The sequence below is a fragment of the Macadamia integrifolia genome, chromosome 3 (assembly GCF_013358625.1).
Source record: "Macadamia integrifolia cultivar HAES 741 chromosome 3, SCU_Mint_v3, whole genome shotgun sequence".
NCBI classification, from domain to species: domain Eukaryota; kingdom Viridiplantae; phylum Streptophyta; class Magnoliopsida; order Proteales; family Proteaceae; genus Macadamia; species Macadamia integrifolia.
The window spans coordinates 9,353,523-9,367,264 of record NC_056559.1 but is presented as its reverse complement, the minus strand read 5'-3'; the positions used below and the strand labels follow the sequence as shown (position 1 = coordinate 9,367,264).

At 38.6% G+C, this 13,742-nt stretch overlaps 1 protein-coding gene across 1 annotated transcript in view; it reads left to right on the top strand.

Moving 5' to 3' along the window:
* The window catches only part of LOC122074030 (anaphase-promoting complex subunit 6), a 47,529-nt gene that overhangs the window by 659 nt on the left and 33,128 nt on the right, over positions 1-13,742 (top strand). The window contains exons 2-3 of the mRNA XM_042638814.1: positions 1,110-1,244; positions 2,151-2,224. Coding sequence (XP_042494748.1) covers positions 1,110-1,244; positions 2,151-2,224 — 209 coding nt within the window. The remainder of the gene's footprint in view (positions 1-1,109; positions 1,245-2,150; positions 2,225-13,742) is intronic.

Sequence of the window (13,742 nt, the reverse complement as noted above, 5' to 3'; positions counted from 1 at the left end):
AATGGCAATGTTAATCTTCAGAGAAAACGAGGAGTAAACTAAAAATAAGCCACGTTTTGCATAACATGCCTTGTATATTGCGCCTTGATAGATCCTAGCGAAGAAAATAGTGGAGAAGAGATCATAGTGATTAATTCTCTTTCAATCCAAGATAGAACCCAAAGACGAGTGCTTTGCTCTGCCCTTCCAAAAACGTACATCTGTTGTTCCGTTTATCACTATCGTTTTTTATGGTGGAATATACCATCCATGAAGATGCAACAAATATATGAAATATTATATATCAAAAAGGTGGAAAAATAGCAAGTTTGCTGGCCAACGCCCAAATGAAGGTGCAGCATTTTAAACCATAATTTTGTCGCTTTAGCTTATTTTCATTTTTATCATACATAGCTCTTGAAATGGAAACATTAACAACTTTATTTGTTAGGGGAGGCACTGATATCTAGTGGAGGCCAATACTTAAATAACTTGCAGCATTGAAAAACAGTATTTTGTTCCTTTAGCTTAGATCCTGCATTCAGTCTCCATGATTCTTTTCTTTTTGGTGCACAAATCAAGTATCAGTTGAAGACGACTGCTTGCTTAGATGGTTGGTGCCTTGCCAGTAGAGTGCAGGCTCCCAGGAGGTCACTGGTTCAATTCTCATGTCTTCACCTTGTGCCATAAAACATTCTCTTTCCCCCTCCCCCCTCTCTCTTGTATATGTAGTTAAAGTCACATTGGGCAGTTAGATAAAAAGTTCAATTAATTAAAGAGAAAAAGATCTGAAATCATCGTTAATCCTCTTGATTCTGTTTAATATTATTTTGTATGCATTACTTGTGAATTTACTTTGAAGCTTGAAAAAATTTCATTAGTCATTTGTTTTTGAAATAACTTGTTCAATATGCTGGGCAAACTTCTTTGACTTTTTTTAAATAAAAAAAATCTATATTAAAATTCAATTAGTTGATGCACCACTTAGTTTAGTTGCTTAGCTGACTTACTAGTATTTCAAGTGCATTTGAATACTAGATGCTATAAGCCACACACATACTTATTTTCTAACTTTCTTGTTGCTGAATTATAACATTTTTGTTTGTTATTTTTCTTTGCATTTTAATCAGGAGGAGCTGAAAGAGTGGGATCAATGTTTACTAATGCTTGGCGACTCTAGAATAGATGAGCATGGAAATGTGCATGATCTAAAGGGCTGTAATGTCTTGTACTTGGATAAAGATGGAGAAGATCATGAAATTAATGTAAGTTGCTTAAAGAATGTTAGCTTTATTTTCTTTGGTGCTTCTTTTGATTAGTAAAAATTAAGGTTTTTTTTTTTTTTTTCCCTTTTGGGTGTGGTTACCGACTCTCTTCTATCAGCTATTTTTGATATCAGGTTCCACTTTATCCATTATTTGACTGAAAATCAAAAGTATTTCATGACTATCAAAGGTTTTTCATTATCTGATATGTTGCTGTGGAAAGCAAGATTTCCTGATACTGGGTTACTACTGCAATTTTATATGATCCCCCTGCCCACTGGATTGTATATCTGAAATTTAATAATGCTTTAATTGTTGAGTCTTCCTTCAACATTGTGTTTATTTTATAACCTACCTTAGAATCCTTATACTTGAGAAGATGGCAATATTTCCTAAAATCGTCAAACTTTGAATGGTTTGTAGTTAAATTTCTCACTGTTTTGTGGTTGTAAACGAGTTGCTAGGCCACATATCCTTATTATTATCTTTTTGGTCCCAGACCCCACAAAGCTGAAATATAAATTAGTAATTAATGAGAAAAATAAATTCAAAATTAAAGGAGCATTACAGGGTTAAACCATATGGAAAGCACAAAAACTAGAAGCTATCAAATGCCAATCAGAAAAGGGACAGTGCTAATATATGACGATGTTCCACTGATATAAAAAAATTGATGTTTTGGTTCTCCGTTTCTATCTACACTCTCATCGTACTACACCCACTTAGCTGCCTTCTGCCATCTATTATTTGTGAAGTTATATGATATTAGTTGGTTAATTTTTCTTAATTCAATCAGATATTGAAGTGGCTGAAGTGAGTTATGATTGATATTTCATCACACCAATTATGTGTTCTGAGAATGTGTTTCATATATTCATATATGTGTGTATATATATCTTGTGACAGATTTCTTCTGCTATATGCTTTTTACGAGGCAAGGCATATGAAGCTCTGGAAAACCATGCTCAGGCTAGGCAATGGTGAGTTTCACAAGCGATCCCTTGTTCATGCGGGTTAAAATGCAGTTACTGGGTACTTTCTTTTAATATTTTAAGACATCTCTTTGCATTGACTTACATGTCTTAATCAACTAACTTCTATCAGGTTAATCTCATGCTATGCGATAAGAAACCAATGAACCATGTAAATTAATGTGTTGCATGGCATCTTAAATATTGTTCAAGGTACAAATGAATAAGTAATGGAAATCAACCTAGCCCCTAGGTTTCTTTGGTGTGATTACTATTTCTATTTATTTTTGCAGCCGGCTAGTATGATTTATGGCCGTTATTTGTCATAAATAGAAATTCAGAAACAGGTGAGGACTTGTTTCTGATTTTGGCCATAAATTGTTTATGGCTCTTATGCACTAAAGGTTAATGAGCACGTGTTCTAATGGCTCAAAATCGAGGGTAAAATTCATTTCACATTTTGAAAAGAATGAAAGTCAAAGCAATCCGTCTTTTCTCTCACTTTCTCGTACAAGACAGAGAGATGGTAGGAAGGAAGATGTGTGCTGTTGCAACACTAAGAAACCAAAATTCACTGGAGAACTGGGGGAAGGAGTTTCGAAAAAAACATGCCTAAGGCACTCCAGACCTCTCTCCCTCCTTACGACCAGGTTAAGGGTCGGATCTTTGCTATGCTCCCTTCACTAGATTGATCTCTCAATATATGCTACACTCCCATCAAAATAACAACTTGGATTCTTCTTCTCCTCCTTGTTGAATCCTCCACTTGCATACCAAGATCACATCCTCACAGCCATCTCTGAAGTCATCAAAAGCACTCCAACAAAGCCCCTTGATTCTTCCCTCAAGAAGGTCATCGACAACCCTCTCTCTGTTGACCCTCATTCTCTCCTTTCCTTCTTTGAATTCTGCCGATTCACCAAAGTGTCTCAAAGCCTTGATACCATGCTTTTCTCACTTTCGTCATTAGCTACATCTGATTGGTTGTTTCTTCTCTTCCCATGTGGGATTGGGTTGAACTATGGAGCTAAGAAAGGGACAAATAGCAGCAACTCCAATGCATATTGAGATGGTTTTGTTCAATGAACATCATGTGAGAAGCATTAAAATATGGGATTGGGGAAGAACCCATGAATGTTAAGTGGTGCTTGGCGGGTGCTTTGCTTTGGTCTTGCTGCAACATAGACGTTCAGTCTTTCACTTTCCTACTTTTTCTGCTTCCATTATTGTTTGTACTTCCCTAATGTTAATTTGGGTTGTGGGTTTTGGTTTCAAGTGAAAATGTGTGATATTTTGTTGGGTTGATGTGAGCAAATAGTTGAGAGTGTAGTGATGGGGAGGTCTCTAGCCATGACCATAGTTCAACATTTTGGTTGAAACGACTGAGGTTTTGCGAAATGTAGTAGCAATGTAGGGAGATCGAATTTTCGGCATTTTGGCTGAGATTTTGGGTTTCTGTAGGTAGTTTCAGTATTGTTTTGCCTTATATGTTTTATTTTTGGATGAATAATTAAATTAAAAGCAAAAAAGGGGGAGGGATATACAATGCCAGCGGCAGGGGGATACAACCTTAGAGGGCAAGGGGCAAAAGAATAGACAGAGGCAGCCCCCAGGAAACAACAATGAGCCTGTTCCTTGGGGACTCATCAACCGATTTGAGTGGAAGGGAACCAAGTTTGGAGGAGATGCCAAAGTAGATGGCCTTCCAGTCTTATCAAAAGATCTAGAGTTGAAAGTCCATCTACGGAGGTTGCGATCCATCGAAATATGGTTGATGGCAGCTCCAAAAGTAAGCATTCCAGCAGTGTTGTAGATTGTTTTCCTATTAAAGGACATATCAAACCAGACCCACTCTCTCTGAAGTGGAGGGGTGATGTAGATAAATCACTTAATGTGCTTATTTTATTGCAAATAAGCCTTGGGTTGGATTATGTATATGTTGGGCCTTTGATCCCATGAGTTTTCTTTGTAATGGGCCATTTTAATGGGCCTAAAATATGGGTAGAAAGTAGGAAAACGGGATTCAATTCATTAGTTTAGTTTAGAGTTCTGTTTTGAGTCTATTTCCTTTGTTATTTCAGTTTGAGTCAGTTTAGGTCTCCCTATTAGTGAATGACTAGTTAGTTACCTACTCCATGTTGGAGTTATAGTCTTATTCCATGTTAGAGTTCTAGTCTAGTCCTATTCTGAGTCCAAGTCCCACTAGGAGTGTCTAGTCCTATTTGGAACTAGTTCCTAGTTATGTTAGGATTGCTATTCTGCCCTCTTTAAATAAAGGAGCTTATGTACTAAATTCTTAGATTTGAATGAATGAATTATTGAGTGATTACTCTTTAGTTAAAAGTTGTTATTGAGAGTTGAGATGCCTAAACCTTTGAGGGGTGTGATACCCAAAACCGGAGGGGTGAGATACCCATTCCTTTATTATATTTCATCTTTCGAAATTTTTCATCTTGTTTTTTCTTCTTAGTTTTCATTACTATTTTCTTTTCTTAGTTATTGTTGCTGTGAGATTTCTAAAAGAGAGTTTTCAGATCTGTCAAGCCCTATTAAATTAGAATCGACCAACAAAGGAATTCCAGTTTTGAAGTTCAATTGATCTCCAATATCTCCTCCATCTAAAGTCTGATCTGCCTGGTCTTGCTAGGGGCTGTTCGACATCATTAGTGGATCAATCGATCCATCTTGGAAGAACCATTCAAGGCTACCAGCTGCTGTCCCTGCAGAATTCTGACAAATTCTCTCTTCTGGTCTGATTTTCAAGAAAGTGAATATTTCAGCAACTGTTTGTCAGAAGTCCTTCAAATTTTTTAGGTTTTTATACCCTTCCTAGGGACTACCTACGCCCAAGAGTGCAGCTCAATTGGAGCCCTACAGACTTGGCTACACCTCTCTCTTCAGCTCTGTAGCAGGTCTTTCTCTTTCCTATCAGGTTGGGTTTTGTGATGGTTTTGCTCATGTATTGGTATTGTATCCTTGAGGTTTATTTGATGGTTTTATTCCCTTGTTTCCTTATCCTATTTGTCTTGTTTGGGGTTTATAAATTGTGGGGGTTAGTTTCTTGTAACCTACTCCTGCATTAAGGGGACCTTCTCTAGGCAGAACAACACTTAGAAACATAGTTGTCACGGCGTCAAATCTATCCAAGGCGGTGGAGGGGTGGCTAATCGATTTGGTGGTGAATCGCCCGTTATGGCGTTGCCGTGGCGATCAAATCCCCCACGTGTCATTATTTTATTTTCCTTATTTTCTAAAGTTATTTAGCATACTATGAGCCTACAATATATACTCTACAAATTATCTACAACAAGTTATAACTTAATAACTTATAAAACAGAGCATTAAACTCCTAGAGCTTCTATGATAACCATTCAAAACAGAGTATTAAACTCCTCAAGACCTGTCTAAATGTCCAAGACTGTTGCTAAGCTCAACCAACAAAAGGCTTGGTTGTCACAATTTTTTTGAGGCTACATAATGCAGCATAAGTACCTGAAAACAGCTCACTGTCTCAAAAAGAAATGGAAGAAAACTTTTATGCAAAAGAGTTCCTATAGATTCCTTTACAAAACATAGCCAATAAGCATGCATAAATAGTAGTGTATGATAACTCACAACAGAGTGATGACAATTGACAAAGAAGTAACAATTCCTTACACCACTGAAAAATTTTCAACTTGTGAAATCGAACACAGAATCACATATCATCCAACTAGGAACTGCAACTAAAAAATAGAATTATTACAACTACTGCCCAGCTGAAACAGAGAAGAAAGAGTAGCAGAAACAGAGGAAGAAGAAGGAGAAGAAGAAGAAGAAGGAGAAGAAGAAGAAGGAGAAAGAGAAGCAAAGAGTTGTTTTTGTCAGTGATCAGTCACGTCGCAGAGAAGAAGAAGATGACGAAGAAGAAGAAGAAGAAGAAGAAGAAGAAGAAGAAGAAGAAGGAGAAACAGAGTCATAGACGTGAGACGTCTTATGTCGCAGAGATTCAGAGAAGGAGAAGGAGAGAAGAACTGAAGAAGAAGAAGGAGAAAGAAAAGCAGAGACGAAGAAGACGACGAAGAACTTACCTTGCGTCGGAGAAGGATCGAAGCAGTAGGAGACGAGAAAGCTTCTTCTTTTGCTGTTGGAGAAGAATCGAGCCGTCGGGGTCGAGGGTTCAGTTGAGGGTTTTTCTTCTTTTGTGGATTTTTAGTAAAAAAATCGAGACTTGAGTGAGAGGAGAGAATAGAGATTGACCTAGTTGAGGCTTGAGGGTTTTGTTTTGTTTTTATTTTTCACTTGCCAATCAAAATATAGGAAATAGAATATTGTTAATAAGTTAAAAAAAAGGGTACCAAAAATAGATCGCCTAGTGCTTCCGGTGTGAAATGGCATCTATAGCGCCTCCATGGCGACGCCTATCCAACTCTGGCGACCGCCATTCGAGACTCATACTAATCGTACCACCGCCATGTGCTGATTTTACCGCCGGGTCGCCAAAATGCTGCCTAGGAGATGCCATGAAAACTATGCTTAGAAATAACAAACTTCCAAATGTGGGAGGAGAAAGGGAAATCAAAGAAGAGGTGGTTGACGTCTTCCATGCCATTCCAGCAACGGCAGTGGTAGGGGAGACATGAATAGACGGTAGATGAGGAAGGCCTGGGTGGGGAGGCAGTTGGAGAGGGCTCTCCAGACAATGAAATTGTGCCGAGGGATTTGAGCACTGAACCAAATTACCTTATGCTAGGGAACAGATGGGGAGGAAAATTGAGCAAGGTTCTAGGCCGAGGCAGAGGAGAAGCAACTCGAGGAAGAGGGGGTCCACATGGAACGGTCAACCCTAGAGGAAGGGGGCAGGGAGGGGAGAGATTGCCAAATGGCATGGAGGGACGGGATATTAGTAGGGGTACCATGTGCCAAGGGAGATGAATGAGGAGATCTTAGATGACCAAGGGAGACCAGAGGAATAGTTAGTTCTATTTCCCACAATCGTGGAAAGCACGCCAGTCGGATGCTAGTTATCGAGCTAAAAGGAGGTACCTCCACCATTGCCAATGAGGGATCAAATGCCAAGTAGGGAAAGTAGGGCAAGAGGACCCGTCAAGGAGGATCTTGTGCCAAACCCAAGGAGTTAGGATTGAGGGAAGCAGTCCGGAGTGAGTAGTTGCGGAGGAGAGAAGAGTAGACCCAATTGACCCAGATACTAGGTTGATTGGAAACCACTTTCCATATCAGCTTAAGGATGGCTGCAGAGTTGGAGTCCTTGATTTCGCTCAGGCCAAGGCCACCTTCCAACTTAGGAGGGCAAATAGGGGACCGGTTGATGGGGTGGTGATGCAGATGCCTTGGCTTGGCGGGCCCGAACTGACCCGCTGTGGAGGCCTAAGCCAAGACACAACCAACCCAAACCTATTTTCCGGCCTGACATGGGTTGGTAGTTGATAATTAGGGAAGATATTTTAGTTTATTTGATTTCCTAAATTGTTTTAGAAGTAGATGCGTAGGGGTTTCCTTTGGAATCAATTAGTTTCTATTCTTAGAGTAGTTTCCTTTCAATTATTTTCTATTAATTGTTCTGATTTTCCTATATATTAGACATGTAATCAATGGAGCAATTCAGATTTAGAGTATGAATTTTAAGTGGAATAATTTTTGAGAGTCTATGTGACTGTAGCTTTGCGTCCCTTCCACTATTCCGTTCATCTTCCTCTGTTCTTCTTCTCCTTCTTATCATTTTCTCTCTTGCTGGTCGAACCTCTGTTTTTGGGTGATAGTTGCAACAGCAAACAAGTGGATCGATCTCCCTCATCTTTGATTTGCTGGAACTGAAACTTTGTGTGAAGGTTGCTCTTCCCTAAGCGACCGAATCCCCCCAAACTCTGGCTCTAGAAATCCCACTTATCAAAGGATAGGACTTCAGTTGCAGGTCTGAACATAACCTCACCGTAGGGCTCAGTTTCATCTCTGGAACCTTTGGTTTGCTTGTTGTCTAAGGAGACCATGTGTTGCTTTTAGTAGGGCTACATCATCCCAAATTTGAGATCGATCTGAGTTCTTGTGAGGGAGTTCTTCCTCCTTGACTCCAATGGTCTCTGCCTGGTTTCTGGTTTTGAAGTGAGGTTGAAGAAGAATCGTGAGTTTGCTGTTTATTTCTCTTTTATTCTGATATCCTATTATACCCTTCTCTTTGCCTCTAATTCTCTCATAGCCTATACTTCTGTTTTGCTTCCTAGTTTATCCCAACCAAATAACTACTAATTCCCTTTATCTCCCATCTCCCAGATAGCTCATTAACTAATCTGGTTATTTACAGCTCTGCCACTCTACTTATAACTTCAGTTTATTTACAATACTAGCACTATATTCCTTTCTTTGAGTGTTTATTGTGAAACTAAGCCTTTGTGAAGGTTGGAATATTTTCCAAACTGCCACTACATCTTGATTATTGAGTTCTCTCATTTGGATGGGTCCATAAGCTAACCGAAAATATTCTATTTTAGTTTAAAAAATACAGAAATTCGGAAAGCATTGTGATGTAGATCGAGCTGTCAAAAGGAGAGTTCAATGCTGAACCAGCCTTATTTTTCTCCAATTGGGTCAGCCAACCTACTGTTACTGTTCACATGAACAGTACCTTGGAGTCCAATATTGATAGTTGGCTTGGGAAAGATGCTGCCAGCAGTTGCTAGGATATTAGAAATTAATTTCTATTTTTATTTCTTTGTTTTATCTTGGCAAGCAAGCTTTTTGACCTAGGGAAATTTGTTTCCTTTTTTTGTTAGTTCCTAGTTTCCTATTTTGTTAGTCAATTACTTTCCTATTTGTAACTAGAATAGTTTCCTTTTTATTGTTAAGCTGTTAGTTTCTAATTTTTGTTGAGCTTGGTTAGCAAGTTAGACACAAATCAGAAAGTCCTATTTCAGTCCATTAGTTTCCTTTTCTCTTATTGCTTTATCTCCAAGTTATGTAATGCTATTTAAAGCCATTAGTTATAATGAAAAAGGGAGATTGAAGTTTATGAAAAATGAATGTTTATTTGTGGCTGAGATAGCTATTACGTGAGAGGGTGAAATGCCCAAAACCTAAGGGGTGAGATACCCATTCACTAATTCTTCTTCCCCTTTCTCAACCCCACCACCAAATTCTCTTTCTTTTCTTATTTCCCTTTTATTTGTTTGCTGCGAGAAAGTGTTTGAGAGATCAAAGCAAGTTTGCTGAAGCCTAGAAGCACCATCGAAAGACCAGTTTGAAGGCCTATAGCTGCTGTTCTACAGAACTCCATAAAGTTTCCTTTTCATTCCTCGAGCATAACTTTCAATCAGCCATCAGTTGATGTTCATATTTTGAGGGTTTGTTGACCCATCTAGGACCTTCATCTACTCCAAGTTTTAGCTCCATCTACGCTACGGTTTGTGAGATCTTATATTTCTCCCTATTCAGCCAATTTTTTTCAGATGCTGCCTGGGATGAGGATCACTTGTGATTCTAGTCTTACATTGTATTGTTTCTGATTTTTCAACTAAAAATTTGTTGTTCTAGACCTAATTTTGGTTAGTGAGGGTATTAATATTTTTATAAACAAGTTTGTTTTAATTAGGAAAAAAAATTAAGAGGTTGAAATTTGGTTTAATTTTCCTTTTCCTTGTCTTCTTGGATCCCTGTAGCCAACCCCATTAAGTCCCGATAAGGATTTGTTGTTATAAAAATTTGGAATTAACTTTGATGTTGCCTTGTGAGTTCTAATTGATGTAGAGCACTAAAAAGTGTACGATAGGGTACAACATACATTAGAAATCTTGGGTCCAAAACCAAATGATCATTTTGTGTGTGCTTGTTTACAATCTATAGGTTCCAATATGTTTTGGGATCCATAATTAGCGTTTCTTGAAGTGTCAGGCCAAAATAGTCATTTGACCCCCTAAATTGTTAAACAAATCCAGCAACCGAAGTGCGTGATGTTAAGCGGTCAAAACAGCCTCTCAACATCCTTGGGGTAAGGCTGCGTAGTTTTCGCTCACCTGGACCTCGCACATGCGTAAGCCTCGTGCACTGGGTACACCCTTTTTTTCTTTTTTTCTAATCCAACAACTGAAATGTGCAGTTTTCGATGAGGTTTTGACCCAAACCCAAAAAACTTTGGTTTCCAGTTTCCACCAAGGTTGAAACTATGGTTGGAACTGAAATTTCAAAACCTGGCCATTACTCTAACCTGGTCGGTTGTGTCGGTGTTGAATGTGATGTTTGTGGGCTGCTTATTGGCTGAACGATCCATTTACCAGCTGTAAAAGGTGAGAAATCTGAGCTCAATCAGTTCAATTGAACTGAATCTGAAATTTTGTCGTGTTTCACTGATAACGTTTTGAGTTAGTGGTTAAAAAAGATGGCGAAGAAGGCTCTTCTTGCTTCTCTGGAAAAGATTGTGAAGGTTAGTGAGTTAATGAACTTGAATTTGTTTTGTGTTTTGATGTTAGGTGTTGGATTAGACTTTCTGAGATTGTCACTTGAAGTGGGTTTTTTGAAATTTTTTGGTTTGGGTTTGAAGAGTTTCCGAATTTATAATTCCCTTGGGCACACCAAACCTATTTCCAATTCTAGAATCTTTTCTGTCTACTACTAACCGAACAATTGCTGTTTCTGACCCATAAATTAATCTCATAAATAGGACAAACAGAAATAGAAAATATACCGAAGAGAGCATTAATGCAGAAATGGGTGGCATCATAGATGCTGATAGTGCATTCATAAGCCAGAAAGAGGAATCAATGTGGTAACCTTCTTCTTTGGTTGTTTTTGTAGTGGTGGGCAATTGGGCATTGTCCTTTGTCCAATTCTACTAGCGTAGATGCAATAGCAAGGGGTCCAAAACATGAACCCTCTATTGAACCATGGTTGTGTAGAAGACACCCGTTGACCTTTGAAACACATGAGGTTGAGGTGCATCAAAAGATGGATGGGAAGGCTAAGTTATTTGGCTGGTATAAATTTCTCTCTTTTCTTATCCTGGAGGAAAGGGCTTTGTTGTAGTTGCTCACTTTTGGGTTGTTGTTTAGGTGTTGCTTCTAGTCTTTCTTTTCTTTGTTTGAGATTGTAAGTTTCCTTGATTGTTGGCTACTGCTAGATAGCTATGGTTTGGCTTTTCTCTTAATTTAGTTGTTGACTGGGTAGAGAGTTAGACTTCCTGAGCTCATCATATACTTAAGCGGTCTCGATTTGTTCTTTGTTGTTCAGCACTTTGAACATAAAAGAGGGGGGGGGGATTTCATGCTTGTTTTCATCAAGATTGATCTATGTTCTGTGAGGATTTCATCTTCTTAGAGTGGTTCATAGAAACTTTAGTGTCATACCAGGTTATCTTCTTTCCTCTATTTTTGTCTTTCTTGTATTATTTCCTGCTGTTTTTTTCTGGAGAATTCACACTTGACTATCAAACTTGTTTCTTAAGGTCTTCAGGTTCTAGTTTCTCATTTTAGTGGCCTAACTAAGAGCCCTTTTCTATATTAGCCAGCCATCTGCGAACAAATAGAAAATCTGCTAATCTGATATTCTCAGCACAGTGGCTTTCATTCAATAAGCCAGTGTAAAGCCCCAGTCTAGGCCTTTAGATAACAACACTATTTCAATCCCTGACCTAAACCTTAACATTTCCTATCAAAACCCTAACCTAATCCTTGCTGTTTCCTTAGTCATACAATCATGGTCCCATCATTTTTCATGATTGACCAGCCCCCAAATGGTCTATTTTTCAATATTGAAGTGATCAATTCCACTTTTCTACATTTAACCCTAGCTCTAATTCATAAAGTTGATGAGGCTTCCTGGTGACCTGCTTTCTGGACAGCAATATTTCTTGGAGGGTGAGCACTCTTTTTAACAGTTGGTCTGGTTATGACGTGCACGTGGCCAAGATTATGGTTACAAAGCCCTCAGGCTAAGATTATGATTATGAAGCCCTCACGCTAAGACTATGATTGTTTTTGTGGCGCACATGGCCAAGAGTATGTTATAAATACTGTTCTTGGGGTTCCATTTGCCAGGCAATAGACAGCTTCTTGTGCCTAACGTGGGTCAATTATGCTTCATTGTGGCCTACCATTTTGAGCCACATGGACAGATGATGTGGTAACTTCAACCAATCGGGTAGAGTGAACATGGTCTTTATCAGCCATATGTCAAATTTCAGTGCTTAATTCAATCAAATATGCTCCTGCGTATTGTCATGCAGAACCTTCTATGTCTATGCACATCGACAATACTATTACTGTGCACTCTCCTATAGTCTTGAATTTTCGAAGTTTTATTTTTCCACTTGGCAAACCCTGATTGAGCCTGAACTTGACATGTGATTAGGGAACATAGAGGTGTAATTCCACAAAATTTGGGACCCATCTGGTCTGCCACATGGCAGGTTTTTAGGGACATTTAGGTGAGGATTCCTAAGTGTACTGTGTAGGAAACCTTGACCCTTGTTAAATTTACAGCTTTAATTTTCTAGTGTTTTGAGATGCTTCTCTATGGACACCTTCCTACTGTTGATTTTCCTATAAGAAAGAGAAGGAAAATAAATTTTTCCTTATGATTTCTTTTGGAATGGGAAGAGAAGTAACAATTAGTTCTATTTGGTGAATTGTAGAGTGGTGAGTAATTTGCGTGGTTCAGATTAATGTTGGTAATGAATGAGCTCCTCTTGGCTGGTGCCTTTTGAGCTTTTGCTGTAGAAAGGTTTTCCTTTGGAGGAGACTTGTTGAAGGCAAAGATGAAATATATGTTGGGCTTCAAGACTCTGCACGTGATGTATGTGGACAGAGTTGATGTGAATGCCTGATGATCTCTTGAAATTTTACCATATTAAAGCAAGCAATGTGGATGAAACAAGGTTCTGGGAAGATCACTTGTGTAGCTCTACTTCTTGAGGTAAAAGGACTTTGGTTGATATTTTACGTGCAGAGAGGGGGAAGAGATATCATAGTGTCCTTTGGTAGAACCCTCTGAGACAGTAACTTTTTTTAACTTATTTTTTCTCTAGTATCTTGAGGAAATTTATGTTTATTCTGGAGGATGATTTGAAGCTTGCGTGTAGGGAATGCAGACATGGTTGGTGGATTGAGTGATCAACTGGGTGCTAACTCTACTTGCAGTTCTAAATGATAAAATTTCTCATTGTATGTATTCTTGTGTAGGTGTTTGGGAGGATTTATGCTTCCCATTCCTGGTTAGGCATTATCGAAGGCTCTTGAAAAGAAATATTTCAAATTGCATAGGAATAGAAGAAGAGTGTTGTTATGCATAACTGTTTTTGAATGAAAAAGAACATTATAACAACTTAGTAGTTTGAATCCGATAACGGTTTTCTTTTCGGTATGCCGCTCTGTGAGCAAAGCGAATGAACATAAATCAACATATGACTATATGAGAAGAAGCCTTTTGTACCACATTTTACCTATTGTTCTTTCCCTTCTTTCCTTTGTTGTGACAAGGGTGGTGTCTTATTTTGGACAATTTGGTTCTAATTGGATGTGGTTGCTGAGTCAATACATGACTTACT